The sequence below is a fragment of the Candoia aspera genome, chromosome 15, assembly GCF_035149785.1.
Source record: "Candoia aspera isolate rCanAsp1 chromosome 15, rCanAsp1.hap2, whole genome shotgun sequence".
NCBI classification, from domain to species: domain Eukaryota; kingdom Metazoa; phylum Chordata; class Lepidosauria; order Squamata; family Boidae; genus Candoia; species Candoia aspera.
Genome location: NC_086167.1, coordinates 14,470,998 through 14,492,809, shown reverse-complemented (window position 1 = coordinate 14,492,809; position 21,812 = coordinate 14,470,998). Strand labels below are relative to the sequence as shown.

The window sequence follows — 21,812 nt, the reverse complement described above, 5'->3', positions numbered from 1 at the left end:
TTAAAACTGAGGGAGAGGTCTTAGTGGAAAAAAGGCCAACAGATGCATCCTTCACCCTTTAGGTCTTTGAAATAGTTCTCAGCCGAGGATACGGCGAAAACAATTTACGGGAAGACCTCAAGATTCTCTATACAAGACTTGGGATTGAGAATAAAATCATTGTCTTCCTGTTTACGGATGCTCACGTGGCAGAAGAAGGATTTTTGGAGCTGATCAACAATATGTTAACCTCAGGTACCCTGGAGGCATGCTGTGCCTTCATTCACCAACCCTGGAAGATGCTTTACCTTTCAGGTGGTCTTTGAAGGCGCTGGTAGGGAAGGTGATCGGTGCTGTACGTTTATAAAAGCACTGATTTCTCCCTGTAAATCAGGGCTTCTCCACGGTTCCGTGGCGCCCTAGGGTTCCATGAGAGGTCACCTGGGGCTCCCTGGGAGATCACGATTTATTTAAAAAATTGTTTCACGTTCGGGAAACTCCATATTAAAGAGGTAAGTTTCATTCTTTAGTTTAAGAAGACTGTTAATGCATATAGACAGGCCCACCCATGAAACAAATATCATAATTTTGCAACTTCTGGCCTATATTTGAGCCTGAATGGGCAGGGGCTCTCCGAGGCCTGAAAAACATTTCCAGGGCTCCTCCAGGGTCAAAAGGTTGAGAAGGGCTGCTGTAAATGTTTCCCAAGTGAAATGTTTTTGGGTGTCTTGGGTGTCTTCTGTTCTCAACCTCTGGCTGGAGAGAAAGTTGCAAAAACAAATCCACCCAGGAAACAATTGCTTACTCTCTTGAATTAGCGGTATGAGACAGGCACGGCCACCATGTTTCTTCTTCTGCAAGGCCCAGTTTCCCTCTGGCTCTGGCAACGTCGCCAGTTCCCAGCAGCTCATGTTTCTTTCCTGTTCCTTGGTGTCCTGCAGGCATGGTCCCAGCCTTGTTCCCGGATGATGAGCGAGACAACATCTTAAGTCAGATTACTCAGGAAGCCATGAAAATCGGGATCGCCCCAGCCAAAGAAAGCGTCTGGCAGTACTTTGTTAACAAGAGTGCCAACAACCTCCACATTGTCCTGGGGATGTCCCCCGTTGGGGACACCTTGAGAACTCGCTGTCGAAATTTTCCAGGTACCCTCAAGAGCTGGTTCTTCCCCAGGATATCAAAGTGACCCAGCAGGCCGTTTTCATTAGCAAAGGATGCTCTCTTGTTTGGCATCTCAAAACGGGTTGGGACTAAACTCAGATTTCTCAGGGAATTAATATTTATTAGATTTAGGTCCATCTTTCTGGAGTGAAGGTGGCAGGCATAATGTGGTCTCCTCTAATTTCCCCTGACCAGAACCAGGCCCGCAACTAGGGTCTGTGTCACCCGGGGCAGACATGGATTCCGTACCCATTTTGGCGCCCCACCAGTGCTCATTTTGGCACCCCCCCAGCACGGCGCCCAGGGCACATGCCCCACTTGCCCCACCCCCCCAGTTGCGGCCCTGACCAGAACAATCCTCATAAGTTGGGCTGAGAGTGAGTAACGGGCCCAGAGTCATCCCATACATTTCCTTGGTCCAAAGTGACCTGAACATGGCTTCAGTTTTATTTTTTAATCCCCAAAGTGGGGAATTACAATTACAGTGCATTTGGAAAGCCCGAGCCCGGGATGGCTGGTGGAAGCAAATCATTTCTGGATTGCATTCTCAGGAAGCCAGGAGTTCATCAAATCTTATTTTGAGTTCCAAAATAAGAAGGGAGATGCATGACAATCATTTGCCATACGCTACACGCTTTGCAGAGATGTTTGCAAGGTCTGGGGGCATGCCGAGAGTCTGCTCAAGGTCACCATGAGCCCTAAAGAAATTCCCTGAAAGTAGGGGACTTGAAATCCCATTGTTAATCTCTTCTGCAGCGAGACAATGACCACGCTTTAAAGGGTGTCACAGAAGCCCCCCAGGCCAATCTTTGGGCAAAGGGTTGAGGGGCAAAAGAGCAGGTGGCCTGTAACAGCAGAAGGGTGCTGGGAGAGAGGACTCACTAGATACCTTGATCAAGTCCCAGCTTCCCAGGATTTCGGTTTCATGCTTGGACTTTCCCATCCTTTCCTTTAAAGGCCTCGTCAACAATACTGGCATTGATTGGTTCCTGCCCTGGCCACCTCAAGCACTGTATGCCGTCGCAAAATTCTTTTTGGGTAAGAAAGAGCTTTGAAACAGCCCCCCCCCCCCACACCAATGGATGTGCTTTAAGGCAGAGACAGATGTGCCTCAGCCTTTATACCCATGCAAGAATTGTTCTCTTGCTTCCCTTCCCCAGCTCCATCTTTTATCCTAGTAGCTTTTGCCTAGCACAGTGTTTCCCAACCTTGGGCACTTTAAGATGTGTAGACACTGTGCTGGCTGGAGAATTCTGGGAGTTGAAGTCCACACATCTTAAAGTGCCCAAGGTTGAGAAACACGCCTAGAATATCACCAAACGCCTGCACCCAAAGGGGACCCTTAATGCACTCTGCTGATGTTGTAAACCTGCTGCTTCAGCCTTCCTGCTAAGCTGTTCTGCCCTTCCTGGATGGGCCCCTCTCCCCCTCCCAACATTTCCGAACCCCAACTCTGCCCAGCCCCAGCCGGAAAGACCTGCCAGGAGCCGTCGTGCAGCAACAGCCAGAGAACCACGGGTTGCCCATTCCTGTAGAAGGATGGACTTCCAAATTTTCCCCAGGAGGCCAGAAAACCTTTAGGGAGGGCGGGGTTTATTAGGAGACAGAGGAAGGACAGTGCCTCCCCTGTCCTCTCCCATCAGCCTGCACTTTGAGATTGCAGACAGGGTGTTCCAGCTCAAAGGAGGAGACATCATGGCAGAGAGAGTGGGGTAGCCCCAAGCGTAGACTGCACCTCCATCCAAGGGACTTTCAGTTGAACGAGATGAACCTTTCTCACCACCAGCTTATATTTCTACTGGCCAAGCTGATTTTTATTTCTTCCTGGCAAGTTTGGAATATTGGTCACTGGAGGCCATTCAGAGGGATTTGGTTCTACCATTTGACCCCCCTCCCCCCCCCCAATTTCTTTGTCTAGGAAACAATCCTCTGATTCCACCAGAGAACATAGAGGAGGTCATTGCCCACATTGTCATGGTGCACGGCTCAGTTGGTCTCTACAGCAAAAAGTTCCTGCAGAAGCTCAGGAGGAGCAATTACGTCACGCCCAAGAATTACCTGGATTTCATCAACACCTACAGCAAGCTGCTGGATGAGAAGAATAACTTCATTCTGGGTAAGAATGGTGCTCCGTGCTGCATTGGTAGATTTCTGAGTGAAATATTGAGCGAAGGTGGAAAAGGCTGCGTCAGAGTGCTCTTGTGTATTACCAGCAGACCCAACTGTGATTCCCCCGAAGGCTCGTTAAAACGTAAGGATGTAAGAAGCTCTTTTGAATCAGCCCTCAAAATCTCCCACTTTTTACTTCAGCCCCTTCACCACTCCACCAAGTCAGCTCTCATAAAGTGAAGCAAACGAGAGTGGAAAGATGATTTGCAGGGTTCGTACAGGTAGCAAGATGGATTGTTAAGGCAAACTACGAATGGATGAGCTGTTCTTGACTAACGAGGTTTTTCTTCCCGGGGTATGGATTTGAAACAGGCTTCAGGGTTCCAGTTTTCTTCCTGATCATAACCAGGGAGGGAGAACCTTTCCTGCAAGCAGGAACCACGTGGGGTTGAAGGGTGTTCTTTCTTTCTCCCCTCTTTAATTCATTACTAGGTTAATATAGGCATGCAGCTCTGGACTGCAGCATCTGGATGGCAGCGAAGCAGGTTTTCTATATCTGATCTCCAGCCATTGGGATTTCGCTGCCCAGATGTAATGGGCCTCACTTTTATCCTGGCCTTTTCACCCTCCGAAAGGGGGCTCGAGAAAGATATTAGGATAAACAAATCACAAGCAACATTCTTTTGAAATCTGGAGAGGGAGTGGATGAAATGAAACGGGCCCTCGGGTGCAACGGCCTTCGGTGGCGTAGAGTTGCCCAAAGCTGTTTGTTGCTCAGAGGGAGGACTTGCAGTCTCTTGCAATGCCACCCTTCCCTGCTCTTTCCAGCTCAGTGCAAACGTCTGGAGGGCGGCTTGGATAAACTGAAGGAAGCCACAATTCAGCTGGATGAGCTCAACCTGAAGCTGGCTGAGCAGAAGATTGTGTTGGCGGAGAAATCTGCTGCCTGTGAAGCCCTCCTTCAGGAGATTGCAACGAACACAGCCATTGGCAAGTTTCCCGCCCTGTCCTGCTCAACAGTGAACTTTACTAAACTGTAATTTTCTTTGAGAGTCTGTCAAACCGAGGCAATTAAAATTGGGTGGGGGGATTTCCACTAGCACTGGGGAAGATGTGTTGCAGCTAAGGGTAAGTTCACCCAGGAGAAGGGAATTGCATCAGAACTCTGGGGCACGAATGTTTTAAGGCAGGCCCACCAATATTTTTCACTTCTCCTTCCCTGCTTTCTTGAACTTAGCTTCAACTTTGCACGCCCCTCCAATTTCAAACGTTCAGGCCAACAAAGATGGGCCCCTCCACCAGTTATCACGTACCTTGCTGCCTTTGCTCCTGTTCCTAAAAAGGCTTTTTCACCAGCATGGTGGCTACGTCCAGGGGAATTAAGCCAACCTCTTTCCCTGGAGGTCATTTTGTAATCCTGTTCCGGTTCCATTCTTTAGCTGAGGAGAAAAAAAAACTGGCCGTCGAAAAGGCCATGGAGATCGAAGAGCAGAACAAAGTGATTGCGGTGGAGAAGCGGGACGCTGAGACCGCCCTGGCAGAAGCCATGCCTATCTTGGAGGCTGCCAAACTGGAGCTGCAGAAGCTGGATAAGTCCGACGTGACGGAGATCAGGTATGTCCGGCGCAGTGGACTGTCAAGATGGCGCCACTGAAGAAGACCGGGTCTCGCCTAAAAGCATCTGGGATGTTCCAGGTCAATTTGGCACAGATACACCCCTGTCTTTGGGGATGGGGAGCAAATGGGAGTGAAGTTTGGAGATCCTTCTTCTGTTCCTTCTCTTTTACAACCTCTCCTCTTCTCTCCCCACCCTAGGGTGTGTTCTCAGGATTCGAATTCCAAGCCAATGCAACTCAAAAAGAAACAGTTTTGGGGGGGCATGTGGGGTTTACTTTGGCCTCCAACTCTTTCTCCCCACCCCGTCTCCCCTCTTCAGGTCCTTTGCGAAGCCTCCCAAGCAGGTCCAGACCGTCTGTGAATGCATCCTCATCATGCGCGGTTACAAGGAGCTCAACTGGAAGACGGCCAAAGGGATGATGTCAGAGGCCAACTTCTTGCGCTCCCTCATGGAGATTGACTTCGATGGGATCACGCAGGCACAAGTGAAATCAGTCCGAGGTAAATGGCCTCATGACCCCCTTGGAATGGAGCCCTTTTCATTGGGCCCCTTCCTCAGTGTGTCCAGGATTGATTGATTGATCGATTGATTGATTATGTGCCCTCAAGTTGTTGTCAATTCTTAACAACCACATAGATAGATGTTCTCCATGACAATCTGTCCCTAACCTTCCATCTTCCAATGATTCACCATCACCACTATGAGTCCATCCACCTTGCTGCTGGTCATCCTCTTCTTCCCTTCCTTCCACCTTTCCCAGCATTAGAACCTTCTTGAAAGAGCTAGGTCTTTGTGTCATGGGTCCAAATAGGATAATGTGAACATCACCATTTGTTCCTTGAGTGGGAACTCTGGGTTGATTTGTTTGATGATCCATTGGCTTGTTTTCTTGATTGTCTATAGTATTCTCAGGAGTCTTCTCCAACACCAAAGTTCAAAAGCATCAGTACTCTTCCTATCCTGTTCAAAGTTCAATTTTCACTTCCATAGAGTGTCACAGGGAATACCACGGCTTGCACGATCCTGATCTTTGTAGGTATAGACAGATGTCCTGGATTAGAGACATCCTAATATATATATATGTGTTCCCCAAAGCCATAGGCAAAACACTTAGCAAAACTTGAGGCCCTCTGTTGTAAGATGACCCTAAGGTGGGAGTACGGGTTGTCCAACAGGAACAGATCCTTGATGTTTCTTTGCACATACCCTCCTCCTGCTCCTGTTGGATGCCTTGTCCTCCCTGGGTCATCTAACAAGTTGGTAGGAAGAAGAGATTCTGATAATTTGGATGTCTTTGTTACATTCTTTGCATCCCAAGCCAACACACTCAATGGATCCCTGCTTAAGCAATATGGAATTGATCAGGGCTAACTCAGGGTTAAAAGCCTACGGTTGCAACTTTTCTGTGTAAACAGTACGTGGCCTGTGACACTAATAGAGATACTTCCCTCTTGGAAGGGCTGCTGAAGAATTTAAACACTACTTTTGAAGAAATGGAAGTTGTCAGCCGGGCTGGCTTGGGGATGCTGAAGTTTGTGGACGCCGTCATGAGTTACTGTGATGTGGCCAAAGATGTCAAACCAAAGAGAGAAAAGGTATGAGTGGATAGGGGAAGGAGGCCCGAAGAGGAGGTAGGTAGAAGCCACAGAAATGGTCAAAAAATCGGGTCTGGATTTGCTTAACAACCGCATCGCTTAGCAACTTAAATTCCAGTCCCCATTGTGGTCATTAAGCGAGGACTACCTTTAATCATTATAACTAAATAGTAGTAACTGGTACAAGCTGGGGAAGGGTTTGTGACCGGCTGGCAGATCCACCACCTTCTGCCGGTTTCCAGAAGCTGGTCTGGGGGCTGAATGCCTGTGGCATTGCCTTGGTGAGCTTCATCCTTCACCCTGTTGCAGGTGGCCAGACTGGAGCGGAACTTCTTCTTAAGCAAACGGGAGCTGGAGAAGATCCAGGCTGAGCTGGCGGCCATCCAGAATGAGCTGAAAGCCTTGGGAGATAAGTACGAGGCAGCGATAAGGGAAAAGCAGCAGCTGCAGGAGGAAGCGGAGCTGATGGAACGCCGGCTCATTGCCGCAGACAAACTGATCTCCGGCCTGGGATCGGAGAATGTCAGGCAAGAGATGCCCCATCCACTAGACTTCTCCTAGACAATCTAGGAGGTTGCAGTGGGGAGGTGAAGTTTTTGGAAAGCCCAAGGCTCCACATGTGTCCAAGCAGGACTGGAACCGGCTGACTTTCAGGTCTCCTTGGGAGGAGAGCCTCTTCCTGGCCAGGCCCAGCAGTAGATTCCTTTGGCTGCTCCTGGGCTATCTTTCTGTTGCTGTTTCCACACTTCCTTCCCTGGGTGACCTCCTTCCTTTTCTTTTTTTTTTTTTTGATAAGAATTTTATTAAGTGTCAAGCAAAGATCTCACTCTTAGAAGAGACATTTTTGTCACTGTTAAATTCCTCAGCTTCATCCATGACATCCCCAACCGGATGACACATTTTAGACCTCATATTTTCCACAATGTCCTGAATGCCTTGCATAAAAACTTGGTAGGAATCAGAAAGAATCTGTTTAAAATCTTGGTGGAAGTCAGAGAAAGTCTGTTTAAAATCCTTCATGTGTCACGCAGTAGATTATGGCACCCCCTAGGAGATTATGGCACCCCCTAGGAGCTTAACCAGCGAAAGTCGAAGATAGGGAAGGAGTCCGGAATGTGTTTACACAAGCGAAAGTGAGATATGCAGACAGTTCCCCAGGGAAAGTAGAAGCAGAAAACTGAAAATTCAAAACAGCCAATTCAACGTGTAGGAAAATGCTAATATCTTCCAATTTAATACAAAAATAATAACAGGGAGACAATTATTTACTCTCAATCCCCCTTAATATTTGGAGTGAAAATCAAGTCCAAAACTTTAAAAAGAATTTTTTAAAAAATTGATCCCAAAAATAATTATAAGCACCAAGAGAACCCCCTTCTCCTTGCTGCAGAAAGCCTCTCTTAGGGTATGTGTACTTAAAAGAAATATAAATTGGGTGATTTAGAAATGGGGTGGCCGGTCTTAGTGTCCCTTTAAGGGCTACAGCACGGCTTGGAAATAGTGACGTCCCAGCTTCCTGGCTGCTCTTACCAGTCGAGCGCGAACGCTGTTTGTGATCTTCTGGCTGCAGGCAGCCATCCAGAGGACAGATGGGGTGATTCCAGGCATTTTCCTTTTTCCGGAAAAACACTCCTGGGCTTCAGGAAAAACCTGCCTGAGCCTGAAAAAACTGCCGCGTTGTTAGTTCTGCCCGCTGAGCCCACAGGCACAGCTGTTCAGTCTGCCATGTCCCCACCGGAAGTCCCCTGGGTGACCTCCTGAGGCAGGGAGGGCATCCGAACCTTCATTTAAACCCATTCTGAGATTCATCTCATAACGCCTGCTGCTGATTGACCGGATGCGTGTGGGGTTCGTTTGGTTTCAACCAGGTGGCTGAACGACTTGGAGGAACTCAAGAAGCGGCAGGTGAAGCTGCTGGGAGATTGTCTGCTGTGTGCCGCCTTCCTGAGCTACGAAGGGGCCTTCACCTGGGAGTTCCGGGATGAGATGATTAAAGATGTGTGGCAGTCGGATATCCAATCCAGGGAGATCCCACTCAGCCAGCCGTTCCGTTTAGAAAACCTCCTGACCGATGACGTTGAGATTAGTCGGTATGTCCTGTGCTGGTTTTTGAATCCATGTGGTTTGGCGTGCTCTGGCTTCAGAGAGAGGACCCTGTTCCCTTTCAGTCATGGGCTGTCCTCTGCATACAGCTTACAGGTAGTCCTTGCTAAACAACCGTTTGTTTAGCAACCGTCTGGAATTACAGTGGCGCTGAAAAAAAACGACTTAGGACCATTCCTTGTACTTACAACCGTCAAAATGCCCTCACAGTCATGTGATCATAATTCGGGCGCTTGACAAACGTTACGCATTTATGATGGTTACAGCGTCCCCCAGTCATGTGATCACCCTTTTTGACCTTCCCAGCTGGCTTCTGATAAGCAAAATCAATAGGGAACCTGTGATTCACTTGACAACCAAGCAATTCACTTAACAGCCGTGGTGATTCACTTAACGGCCGCCACAAAAATGGTCGCAAAATAGGATTCTGATTCGCTTAACAACTGCATCGCTTAGTGACTAAATTCCAGTCCCAATTGTGGTCGTTAAGCGAGGATTACCTATTCCGTTCCTCTTTGGGCTCCACAGCTGTTGGGGCACTCGCTGGCCCAGCCTTCAGCCAGCTCTCAGTGCCTGCTTCCCTTCTGTTGTTTCTCCTCGCAGCCCACAGATACACCCCAGTCATTTCCAAACCTCTGCGTAACTTCTGCAGACGTCTGAAGCTTTTTCAGTCAATGGTTTACCTTTGCATCAGAAGCGCCTTGAAAAAAAATCTCTCCCTGCCCCTGCACTTGTTTCCGCTCCAGGTGGGGGTCTCAAGGCCTGCCCCCGGATGAGCTCTCCGTACAAAACGGGATCCTGACCACACGAGCCAGCCGGTTCCCGCTGTGCATCGACCCGCAGCAGCAAGCCTTGAACTGGATCAAGAGGAAAGAAGAAAAGAACAACCTCAGGGTGAGGCCCAAGAACTGGCCGGAGCAGAAGGGGCGGGCGAATTGCCCCAAGGCGAAAGGGCCGGGCTGTGCAAAGTTGATAAAATATACCGAGGTAGACATGGGTGGAAGTCATTGGCGATCTCTAAACTGTGGCGCTGATCTGACCACTCCTGTTTTCCTTCTCAGCAAACCCGTCTCCAAGGGAAACCAGGCCAGCCCGGCGTCTCCCTTCCTGTGCAAGTCCCCTCTGTCTGGGCTTCCGGACGGGTTCCCGTTTCACGGGCCACTTCTTTCTTTGAGCTGTACTCTCAGAGCAGGCGTGGGTTTGGGCCCATCTGTGTTTCATCCCCTCAGCTAAAGCCAACCACACAAGCCTGGCTGTTCAGCACAGCAGTGGGGTTCAGATTTAATTAAACATTGCCTGTTGCGTTCCCGAGGAGATTTTCATAGCTGAAGTTGCGGTCGGGTTTGGTAGTGAAAGGGATGACCCCAGCGCGTCAGCTGCGAGGCTCGTTGACTTTTGTGTGTTGCCCCCTCTCTCAGATGGCTTCGTTTAACGACCCTGATTTCCTCAAGCAACTGGAAATGGCCATAAAATATGGGAACCCTTTCTTGTTCCATGATGTTGACGAATACATTGACCCGGTCATTGATAACGTCTTGGAAAAAAATATCAAGTGTGCCCAGGGCCGGACATTTATTATTCTTGGGGACAAGGAGGTTGACTATGATGCCAGTTTCAAGCTCTACCTGAACACCAAGCTGGCTAACCCTAAATATTCACCATCCGTATTTGGCAAAGCCATGGTCATCAACTACACAGGTGAGCCAGTTTCTCAACCTACCATGCAGGCCCTCCCCCTCCTCCTCCTCCTCCTCCTCCTGCCAGATCCATTCCTGTAGTGCTGAAGGAGAAAATCATCCCTAGAACAGCATTTAACGGATATAACCCCAGTTTGATCCCTTCCATTACAATGATGGCAAATTTCAAACCGCAGGAACCAATCGCAATTGAGAATAATGTTGACAGACATTAGAGAGTTATTCCCTTTCACCCTGGAGTCCTGTATCCTCCTTGCTCTTTGTTTGAATTGAGCAGATCTAAGCTTGCCTCTCTGCCGTTCCCAGAACCCTTCATGGAACAACAGGATGTAAGACAACCCACCTGTTCTTCCAGAGTAGCTTCACTTTGAGGGCTCTTGAGATGAGAGTCAGGCACACTTCCACTATTGAGAGAAAGCCGGATGCTCTTCGATGCTCCTGGAGGTGCAGAGTAGTGAGGGGTGCCCTTGTCGAATGCCTCCCTCCCCAGTGACCCTGAAAGGCTTGGAAGACCAGCTGCTCAGCGTGATCGTGGGGTTTGAAAGGCGTGAACTGGAAGAGCAGCGAGAACACCTCATCCAAGAGACGAGTGAAAACAAAAATTTGCTGAAAGACCTGGAAGACTCCCTTCTCCGCGAATTGGCGACCTCCACGGGCAACATGTTGGACAATGTGGAGCTGGTACACACCCTGGAGGAGACAAAGGCCAAGGCCAACGAGGTAAGACCGTCACCCTGGCTCCAGGGGCGGCCCTGCAAATGTTGCACCAAAGAGCTTCCGTCTACAGCAGACCGCGCTTGGTGAGCTGTACGTGGTGGGCTTCCTTGGAAGAGCCGGGGGCCATTTACCCCTGAAGAAGCAGCACCTCTTCCCAACCCGGTGGGCTTTCCTTCTGCCTCGCTCGTAAAGGAGAACCTGTGGGTCTCTAGTCAGATCTGGAGCACCGAGGAGAGCTTTCTTGGCCAGATGGTGCGATAACGTGGCTGAGCATAAAGCATCCTCTTCTAATCCAGGAGGCCCGTCTCAGTTCCTTGCTTACCAATCTCAGGAGGCTGGGGAAATGTGGAACGCCGTGGGCGGGCGTAATCGTTCACTCGCTGCTTTCATCAGCTCTTGGATGTTTTTCAGCGTTTGAAATGTTTTTCTTTTGGGCAGGGTATTTTCTTCTGCTGCCTCTGGGTTACGGAAGGGGTGCCTTTGATTTTGGAATACGCGTTGGGAGGGGACGTGAACGGTAGAATAGAGACATAAATTGAAATGTGAAGAAGGAAGTTTATTTTTGGAGGGGTTTAGAGCAGCCTCCTTTCTTCCATTTTTCCTGTGTGAAGATAAATATCTCCCTGTCAGGAGACACGAGTTCCTGCTGAGTCTGAAGCACGATGCTAGTTGTGGTACCTCCTACTGAAGTTTCCGTCGCCTTTCAGAATGCCTGTTTTGACAGCTGTCCACTTTTTCTCGCCATATTAAGTTAAACGCAACACCTCCTGCCTCTAAAGAAGAGTCATTTCCTTGTGCAACCTAGGTGACGGAGAAACTCAAGCTGGCTGAAAAAACAGCCATCGACATCGACAAACTGCGAGACGGCTACCGCCCCGCAGCCAAAAGAGGGGCCATTTTGTTTTTCGTGCTGTCCGAAATGGCCCTGGTCAACACCATGTACCAGTACTCCTTGTCCGCCTTCCTGGACGTCTTTGGTCTCTCGCTCCGGAAATCAATGCCCGACACCATCCTCGCAAAGAGGTTGCGCAACATCATGGACACGTTGACCTTCAACATTTACAACTATGGCTGCACAGGTAAGTCTGGCTCGGGCAGGGCCTTCTGTTTGCAACTGAGGCCACGCGCAAGGTGTTGAGGGAGGGTGCACACCACGTAGGTGGGACGATGTCGCAAAGCAGTTTTTTTTTTAACATGAATAGCCAAGGCTGTGATACTCAACTTTGTTCTTGGCAACCCAAGAGGAGTTTTTAGGGTGTTCGTTCTGTGATATAAGTTCACCTTGCTGTGATGACAGGAACACTCAACTTCCCATTAAATCCAACTCATAAGCATTCACTTAGAATTCTCTTTAATCGTGTGTAGCATTCAGTGCAAAGGAAAAAGTTGCGAATGGAGAAGCCCACGCTTTTGCCCCATTAAACATCTTCAGTGAATTCAAATCCCGCCCCCACTCCCCATCTCAGGTGTGCACCCCTCCCTCTCGTGCCAGTTAGAGTAAGAATCTGCAGCTGTCTTCAACGTCTCCTTGCAAACGACCTTGGCATTACAAGATAGTCCAAACAACGTGATTTCACGCTCCAGTGATGTTCCCCCTCCCGTGCCTCCGACTCGCAAGAGTAATACGCGTGTCTGCTGAAACACGCGTGGGAGTCCCATCAGTTGTTCTGAGAATGTTTGATCTGGGAGCATGACACTTATCCTGTGGCTTCGTGAAGGTTTTCCCCAGTCATTTTTAACCAGTAGGGTTGGGGGGCACCAGAAAATAGTCCTTGGAGTCTTGGGGTTTCAGGGGGTGATTGCTGGTCAAACTGGAAGCTGTAGGTGAAAACTCTGGTGAGAGAACGATTGTGCAGAGTCCGCCCAAAGGTGACATTTCCGGTTTTGGAATAAGGAAGAGTTTGCCTGTTTGCTGTTTTGATACGGTTAAATAGACTAATCAATAAAGTATAATCAATCCATCAAGCCTGTTTGCTCAAGTTTTTACCCAGGCTGGGCTTGGAAAGAATTGTCTCCGCTAATGGAGGCCCTGACGCTTTCATTCACAGGCCTGTTTGAGAAACACAAGTTGCTTTTCTCCTTCAACATGACCATCAAGATTGAACAGGCTGATCACCGAGTTCCTCAGGAAGAGCTGGATTTCTTTTTGAAAGGTATCTGGGTACTTTTCCAAGGCTCAAACAAGGCATGCTCTCAGAGCTGGGCCTGGTGTTGATGTCTCTGCTTATGCAGGGGTTTGGGCTTTCAGATTTCATTACCCTTCAAAGCAGGCCGCCCGCTTTATTTATTGTTTCAATTCGTACTCCGTCCTTCAATGCTGTAGACCTAAAAGAAATGAAAGCGCTAATCCCACTAGAAAATCCTTTCAGTAGGCCTGACTGGAGGTCAGATGCATTTTAAAAAAACCCTTAAAGTAGATCCTGTTTTTAAAAACTAGACTTTTGAGATGCAAGAGACATAGGACACCAAATGGCAGTTTTTGTGGGGGGGTTGTAGCTGCATCGTTAACCTACTTTTGGAACTAAACCTTCATCAGTGGAAGGAGTTCCAGTAAATCAGTGGCCCAAACCGTCTGAGATTCTTTGGCAGTAGGATCAGCAGTTCAGTTATCTTTCAGTTCAAGGAAAGATCCGTGCTGTTTACAACACAGCTACGGAAAGAATTATTCAGTGTGCAGCTTCTTCATTCAGTACATGGATGGTCTGGTCCAGATGTCTTCCCTTGTCTCTAGGCAATATTTCCTTGGAGAAGAGCGCCCGGAAGAAGCCATGCCTCTGGCTTTCTGACCAAGGCTGGGAGGACATCATCCGTGTCTCTGAACTCTTTCCAGAAATTTTTGGCTGTCTTCCATATGACGTAGAAGAAAACCTAAGTGACTGGAAAGCTGTGAGCACCTTCCGCCTCCTTGTATCTTTGAATGTTCCAAATCTGAGTAAGAGGAGGTGGGCTTTCTAAGGGGGTTGGGCTGAATCAGAGAGACAAATGTAACTTCCTTTGGAAAGCAGGGTGGTTATATAAACCATAGAAAACACTGAGAACACTCTTACAGGCAGTCCTCGCTTAATGACCCTTTGTTTAGTGACAGTTCGGACTTACGATGGTGCTGGAAAAACTAACTTGCAGCCAGTCCTCACACTTACAACCATCACAGCGTCCCCACAGTCACATGATCACAGTTTGGACACTTGGCAACTGGTTCACACTTAACGACCGTCGCAGCAACCCGTAGTCACGTGATCACCATTTTCGACCTTCCCGGCCAGCTTCTGGCAAGCAAACTGCATGGGGAATCACGTGATTCACTTAACAACCATGTGGTTCGCTTAATGCCCACTGTGATTTGCTTGATGGCTGCCGCAAAAGTAAAATCGGGTCAGATTTACTTAATGACCGCTTCACTTAGCAGCCAAAATTCCGGTCCCATTTGTGGTTGTTAATCAAGGACTACCTGTATAATAGACCTGGTTTACACATTGCACTAAGAAGTGGTGAGTTTAACGTCGTGTGTTGACTAAGCCACAGTGAGCTGGCTAAACCCTCATGTTGGATTTCGGCTTAAGGCAGCGTGTGAGCCTTCCCATTTGTCTTCCTGTGGGAAGCACCACGGACCCTCCTTCCTCTCTTCCTCCCCAGTGGTACGATATTGACGCTCTGGAACAGACTCCGTTTCCCGTGCACTATAGCGAAACCCTCACCAACTTCCAGAAGCTGCTGCTCCTACGGTGCTTTCGGGTGGATCGTGTCTATCGCGCTGTGACTGACTATGTCAGTCTCACAATGGGTGTGAAGTAAGTGTGCCTCTTCTATGTCTTCAGTAGAACCCCTGAGTTCCAGGTCCGCCAGACGGAGCCCCTCACTCACCCCCCTTCACCTCCTCAGGTATGTCCAGCCTCCGGTGATTAGCTTCGAAGCCATCTTTGAGCAGAGTACCCCAAACTCGCCCATTGTCTTCATTCTGAGTCCTGGCTCAGATCCCGCCAGCGACCTCATGAAACTGGCCGATCGGACAGGGTTTGGAGGGAACCGGCTCAAATTTCTGGCAATGGGCCAGGGGCAGGAGAAGGTACGTTTGGTTAGAAAGTTCCAGTTAATGGCTTTACCCACCTTGGGATGTGAAATCCTGTTTCCTCCATCTGTAGTGGAGAATCTGTGAATCCCCCAGATGTTGCTGAATTATAACATGCAGTGTTTGTGGCCATGCTGGATGAGGCTGCTGGGAATTTCTCTCTGCCTCCCCAGTGTCTGTCTATTTAATATGGGAAAGGAATACTTCATTTGATTTCATCATTGTTACACCTCTTTGCTTCTGTCAGCCCATGAAATCCTTCTTTTGCTTTCTCCTTGCTCAGTTATTGAATTTTCACCGGGTAGTTTAGGTTTAAGTTACAAAACTGGGCAGAAGACCATAGATGTGGCTGGAGAATTTCTTCCCAGTGGGCTCTGCCACTTGCTCTAACAGCCTAGCTCAGTGTTTCTCAAGCTTGGCTGGCTGGGGAATTCTGGGAGTTGAAGTCCACCCATCTTAAAGTTACCAAGGTTGAGAAACGCTGGCCTAGTGGATCAACACAGTAAGTGTTGAAAATAATGGTAGTCACATAGATGAGCTTTATGGTTTCAGTGTTTTACAGGTCCATAAAGTGAGTCAAATGGCTTCCCACTGCCTTTATTCCAAGTGGATCTCTGCATGAATCCTCACTTCTTTGGCTGAAGATCCCTTCTGGGTTAAATCACAAAGACAGCTCATGCTCCCATCTTGTTCTTTTCCCAGATTGCGCTGCAACTTCTGGAGAATGCAGTGGCCCGTGGACAGTGGCTCATGTTGCAGAACTGTCATCTCTTGGTGAAGTGGCTGATCGACCTGGAGAAGGCCCTCGAAAGGATTACAAAGCCTCACCCAGATTTGCGCGTGTGGTTGACCACTGACCCTACCAAAGGCTTTCCGATTGGGATCCTTCAAAAATCTCTTAAGGTAATTGTTTCCACTTCTGTGCAGAAGGCATTGGCGCTTGAGAGCCAAACTTTGGGGGTCACCTCCATTAGTCCTGTAATGAAAAAAAAAATCAGACCAAGTAACTTCACTGGGGGAGATGATCGGACAAGGGACCAGCATCCCAACCTTCCTGAGCTGAAAGCGTTGATCACCGCCAAGCTGGTTTGATTCGTTTTCAGTCACAATCTGGGGAAGGTCTGTTGGTGATCTTTCAATAGTGACTTTCTTTCTCCTCCCAGAAATCCCTTCCCTGAACCGAATCATATCAGACAGCAAGCAGTAGGGAGACCCTGAAGTAGCCTTCAGTCACTCGTAATTTTTCCAACATGCCATTGGAAAGACCAATGAAATCTCAAAAAGCACCTTTAGGAAGAGGAGTATCAGTAAGGAAGTGATTGCATTTGGCAACTCAGCCCATCAGAAATCGGGGTCATTTTCTCTCCTCTCGTAGGTCGTCACGGAGCCACCCAATGGGTTGAAGCTCAACATGAGAGCGACCTACTTCAAAATCCCCCACGACTCTCTTGAACAGTGTCGGCATGCAGCTTTCAAGTCCCTGGTCTACGTCTTAGCGTTTTTCCACGCTGTGGTCCAGGAGAGGAGGAAGTTTGGGAAGATCGGGTGGAACGTACCCTATGATTTCAATGAATCGGATTTCCAGGTAATCGGCGTTTTGTTTCCTAAGGAGCTGCGGGTCAGGATCCTCCTTGACTTAGGAAGACCTCCAAAAGACATGGGGACAAGCTGTGCAGAGCCCCAATTCGTTCAAGTCCTTTTTTATAACTGACACAGCACAAATACCTTCTAGAAAAGAGGTATCAGGGCCTTGCGTGAGAAAGGCAAGACAATGTTTCTAAATCCAGTGGTTCAAGGATCCGTGCCTGTTTTTTTCCTGCAGATGCGCAGAATAATCAGTCTCTCTCTGCTACAGTCAAGGGCAGGGACTGCTCATAGATATTTCGATTTCCCGTTTTGCCTTGAGGAAAGAGGGCAGTCATTGTCAATTTTAGGAGCAGGAGGCTGGGAAGGCTAAACCAAGCGAGGTGCCAAGTGATTAATCCATGGACTTTTCCTCCCACTCACCCCACAACTCCACCAGGTCTGCATGGAGATCCTCAATACATACTTGACAAAAGCTTTCCAGCAAAATGACAACAAAATTCCCTGGGGGAGCCTGAAGTATCTCATCGGAGAGGTGAGCAAGCAGCTGGTAGCTTTATTGCTCCAAAGGAGAAGTGGGGTTCAAAAATGATAACCTGAAACTGCTCAATATTGAACCAGGTGGCCCTGTATTACACCTTCTGACCATCGGGGGAGAGGGGGACAGTCTCTAAAGCAGAGTACTCTCCCCGGCCCTCAGGAGACAGGCAGACCTCCTACTTGAGATCCATCAAACTGAACATGCTAGGACATTAACCCATTGACTTCTATAGGCAAAGGCCTTGCAAATGCTTAATCTCAGTTCTTGAGAATCTCATCAGAAGCAAATGCAATTGGTTACGTCTCTACCTGCACCTCGTTCTTTTAAAACGTTGCTTTCAAAGCAGCAAACATGCTTTTCTTCCCGACTTATTTGTTTTGTTTATTGTGGCTTTACGACCGCATCGCTTAGTGATGGAAATTCCGGTCCCAGTGGCCGTCGTCGTAAGTCGAGGGCTACTTGTAAATTGGCTTAGTATGCTAGAGCAACACGGGGAAAAGCCCGGCTTGAAAGCCTTGTCGTGGTACCAATTTCCAGGTGATGTATGGCGGACGAGCCATCGACAGCTTCGACAGGCGCATCCTGACCATTTACATGGACGAGTATCTGGGGGATTTTATCTTTGATGCCTTTCAGCCCTTCCATTTTTTCCATAACGATGAGGTTGACTACAAAATCCCCGAAGGGACATCGAAGGACGATTTTGTTGGTAAGGGATCGGCTTTCTCACTACATCTCTGAGGTCCTTTATGGCTTCCTCCATAATGGATTGCAGCTTCTGCAGTAGTTGGGTGTTTCTGGCTCCATCGTGGTTGGATACTTGTTTTTCAATGGCACACGCTTGGGAAAGTTGCCTGAAAGCCTCGTGCGCGTCAGTGGGACCTGCACAATTACAGCCCTGCTGCCTTCACTTGGCAGCGATAACTTATTTGTTAGTAGGGTTTTGTTTTGCTTTTTTGGTTTGTATCTCTTAAACATTGCACATCGTGTCCTTCATCATTTAAAGTTTGGTCTGTCGGGGGGACAGATATAATACCCCCTAACTTAGCACTCTTCCAGACACAATTACGATTCTATCTTCATATTAGGGATCCTTAGCATAGGGATCTGTAGCATTTTAGGCTCTGATTCTGCTTCTTTCATCGCTATCTCTTGATTATATATAGTAAAAGAAGTATGCAAGTGTATATGTATATGTATAGTACTGTATTGAAGACCTGTCAGGGCAAATGTTACAGATTTAGTTGGCAGAAAAATACATTTTCCAGACGCGAATGGCATTTCCTCCTCTTCATCCCCCCCCTTTCTGCTTCTTCATTTCACAGAAGAGATTGAGTCCCTTCCACTTGCCAACACGCCGGAGGTGTTTGGTCTTCATCCGAATGCTGAAATTGGGTACTATACCCAGGCAGCCCGCGATATGTGGTCACATCTCTTAGAGCTGCAGCCTCAAACAGGTATGGCACTCAGGTTCAGCAGAGTTGGACAAAATAGCAAGAGGGGACCTTAGGTTTCTTGAGGCTCTAGGGAAGAAAGGGATCAAACTCTGCTCACAGGCAGAACGTCCCAACTTTGGTTGCTGGAATAATCAGCTAAAAGTGCAGAGAATACTGAGACAGATCCCTAGAAGAACTGATCTGGTTGAAGGAAGATTAAATCATTCCCCTTGTTCAAGGCAACATTTAATTTTCTTCCAAATCTAGAAGCCATTTGCACAGCGTGAATAGTCGTTTTTCATCATTTATCCTTGTGGTCCCAGAGCCCCCCCCAAAAGCACCGGTTCACCTTTAAATTATATATAGAACGTAGAGCGGTGTTTCCCAACCTTGGCATCTTTAAGCTGTGTGGACTTCAGCTCCCAGAATTCCCCAGCCAGCAATTTTGGAAGTTGAAGTCCACACATCTTAAAGTTGTCAAGTTTGGGAAACACTGATGTAGAAGAATGATTTTAAGCCCAACTGACAACTGGGATTTTAATTTGAATATTGCCAGTAATTTTTCAAGGCTACGGTTTCCATGCTTAAAAAATGTAGCAATGTGTGAAAGCGGTGGCAGATTAATATAAGGGTATGGGAATAATTCCATTTAATCTCATTTTGACTGAACTGTTTATACGAACACAAGAATATTCTGCATTAAATGGCTTTGTGAACATGTTTGTTTGTTTGTTTGTTTGTTTGTCTGTCGCATTTCTCCACCACCCAACTCGTATACGACTCTGGGTGGTTTACGCCAACTCAGGATTGAGCCTTTCAAACTAGAGAAGAGTAGTAGGATATATCGTGTTTTAAGCAGAACTAAATACAGCTCCTTATTAATGAAAAAAAAAAGCCAATCACCAGATATTTCCCACTGGGCAACGCTGGATTTGCTCATCACCCAACAAAGAGGTTCTTCATGTGCCTCCACCTGATCTCCTTGTCCTGATTTTAGGTGAATCTAGTGCTGGGATCAGTCGAGATGAATATATCGGCCAGGTTGCTAAGGACATTGAGAACAAGATGCCCAAGGTCTTTGATATCGATCAAATTAGGAAGACTTTGGGGATTGACATATCGCCCACGACCGTGGTGCTGCTCCAGGAGCTGGAAAGATTTAACAAACTCATAGTTCGGATGACCAAGTCTTTGGCTGAACTGCAGAGAGTAAGCAGGAAGTCACCGATCCCACCCGTCCCATTTCCCCCTCCCCGCTTTTCTGTGTTTCTTGAATGGAACGTGTGGCAACCATCCTTTGTGTCCTGTGCCCAGGCCTTGGCCGGAGAGGTGGGCATGAGCAACGAACTGGACGAAGTGGCCCGTGCACTCTTTAATGGGCAGATTCCAAACATCTGGAGGAAATTGGCTCCTGATACGCTGAAGTCCCTTGGCAACTGGATGATTTATTTTAAGAACAGGTTTCTCCAATACACGTCGTGGGTAAGTACCCACGATGCCTTTCCAGCGCCCTTTTTAAGGGGGGAGTCTGTGCCTTGGGGTAGAGGGCCCCCTTTCCAGAGCAGGCCCAGTTCACCCTCTGGCATATTAGTTAAAAGGGCAACCAACCATGGAGAGAATTACTGAGAGATGGAGAGAATTACTACTATTACTATTATTTGTCTAAGTTTATTGGCCGCACAACTCCAGCGGACTCTGGAGAACTCCAAAATCCCTCTTGCAGGTACACCTCCTCTCAGTGCCTGACCTGAGTATCATTCTGTGACTCACACATGGGCACAGAGAGCTGGGCTTGGTTCTGAGTACCCTGGTTTACCCCAGGCAAGAGCCCAGCTGAGTTCTTTGGTGTCCTCAGGTTGAGGAAAGCGAACCCAGCGTCATGTGGTTGTCGGGACTGCACATCCCCGAGTCCTACCTCACGGCCCTCGTTCAAGCAACCTGCAGGAAGAACGGCTGGCCACTCGACCGGTCCACTTTATACACCCAGGTGACCAAATACCGGACTGCAGACGAGGTCACGGAGCGGCCTGGCCAAGGTGAGGCGTGTCCCCTGGCCCCGGCATTCAGGAAGTTCACAAAGCTGCTGATGAACAGGAGCAGGAGGTGGGAGGTGGGGGTGCAGGCCCCACCATTCTCAGCAGGGAGTGTTCTTCTGAAAACAGGCTGTTTCAACACCCTGTTCAACTGCGTCATGGGGCGGGGAGGGTTTAGCAAAGCTGTCCATCGAAGCTGACCCTGATTAAGCCACCCAGTTTTTCCCTTTTTGGTCCAGAGGAGAGCGGGGGGGGGGGGGAAAGGGAAGTGGGGTAGGAAATCACTGCCTCCTGTTGCCAGCGGGAGGACTCTAAAAAAATGACCCAAGTACCCAAACATCCAGCCTTCCTGTTGTTGGCATATTGTTGGGTCACTTGTGCAAGTTAGAGATGGGAGAGAGGCGGCTGGTTCAGCCGTGTCCTGTGTGAACAGGGCCTTTCAGTTGGCCTGGCCCCCCTGGGCTCCTCTAGAACAATATAGTAACACCATCATAAAATTAATAACGTATGAATCTTACTAATCTTGCTATAATTTATTAAACTTGTATACCACCCAACGCTCAACACCTCTGGGCGATGCCGTGTGTCCTGATGTCCTGTACTTGTTGTATTTCCAAAATATGAGGGGGCTGAGGAGCCTCCCTGGGGGCTGGCCTTTCCCTTCTCTCCTCCAGGATGTTTCGTCTCTGGCCTGTACCTGGAAGGGGCCGACTGGGACCTCGAGAACGGCTGCCTCATCAGGAGCAAGCCCAAAGTGCTGATTGTGGATTTGCCCATCTTAAAGATCATACCCATCGAGGCCCATCGGCTCAAGCTACAGGTACGGGCTGAGGTTCCAAGCTGCTGGTTTGGTTCCCGGTTTGGAATGCAAAGCTGGGGGGCGGGCAGGATACTCCGTCCCAGACAGGTATGACCTTCTGTTTCCACGTTGTCACTGACGGGCACATGGCTTCAGACCGGCGTGTGGTGTGGCAATTTTTCAGCCAGACTTCACCCTGCCTGCTGGGACATCCTGGATGGCCTTCAACAACTAGAATCTGACCATCTTTCCACATTTTTTACATCACTCTTCCCCAAACTAAGATTAAGAAAACATCCCTTTGGAACATTACCACCTTACAATCCTAAATGCATTTGACCACATCGCGCCCCTGTTGAATGTGTGGGTTTCTC

General features: G+C 48.4%; 1 protein-coding gene across 1 annotated transcript in view; it reads left to right on the top strand.

The window, feature by feature from the left end:
- DNAH10 (dynein axonemal heavy chain 10) overlaps window positions 1-21,812 on the top strand; it is a 55,476-nt gene that overhangs the window by 33,213 nt on the left and 451 nt on the right. Inside the window, exons 52-78 of the mRNA XM_063315653.1 lie at window positions 63-234; window positions 921-1,124; window positions 2,098-2,178; window positions 3,059-3,256; window positions 4,078-4,239; window positions 4,689-4,863; window positions 5,186-5,367; window positions 6,326-6,462; window positions 6,772-6,989; window positions 8,331-8,552; window positions 9,312-9,459; window positions 9,984-10,263; window positions 10,753-10,982; window positions 11,785-12,058; window positions 13,028-13,132; window positions 13,711-13,865; window positions 14,613-14,767; window positions 14,859-15,042; window positions 15,748-15,948; window positions 16,421-16,630; window positions 17,069-17,164; window positions 17,708-17,879; window positions 18,496-18,627; window positions 19,604-19,815; window positions 19,921-20,088; window positions 20,462-20,642; window positions 21,314-21,459. Coding sequence (XP_063171723.1) covers window positions 63-234; window positions 921-1,124; window positions 2,098-2,178; window positions 3,059-3,256; window positions 4,078-4,239; window positions 4,689-4,863; window positions 5,186-5,367; window positions 6,326-6,462; window positions 6,772-6,989; window positions 8,331-8,552; window positions 9,312-9,459; window positions 9,984-10,263; window positions 10,753-10,982; window positions 11,785-12,058; window positions 13,028-13,132; window positions 13,711-13,865; window positions 14,613-14,767; window positions 14,859-15,042; window positions 15,748-15,948; window positions 16,421-16,630; window positions 17,069-17,164; window positions 17,708-17,879; window positions 18,496-18,627; window positions 19,604-19,815; window positions 19,921-20,088; window positions 20,462-20,642; window positions 21,314-21,459 — 4,800 coding nt within the window. The remainder of the gene's footprint in view (window positions 1-62; window positions 235-920; window positions 1,125-2,097; window positions 2,179-3,058; window positions 3,257-4,077; window positions 4,240-4,688; window positions 4,864-5,185; window positions 5,368-6,325; window positions 6,463-6,771; window positions 6,990-8,330; window positions 8,553-9,311; window positions 9,460-9,983; window positions 10,264-10,752; window positions 10,983-11,784; window positions 12,059-13,027; window positions 13,133-13,710; window positions 13,866-14,612; window positions 14,768-14,858; window positions 15,043-15,747; window positions 15,949-16,420; window positions 16,631-17,068; window positions 17,165-17,707; window positions 17,880-18,495; window positions 18,628-19,603; window positions 19,816-19,920; window positions 20,089-20,461; window positions 20,643-21,313; window positions 21,460-21,812) is intronic.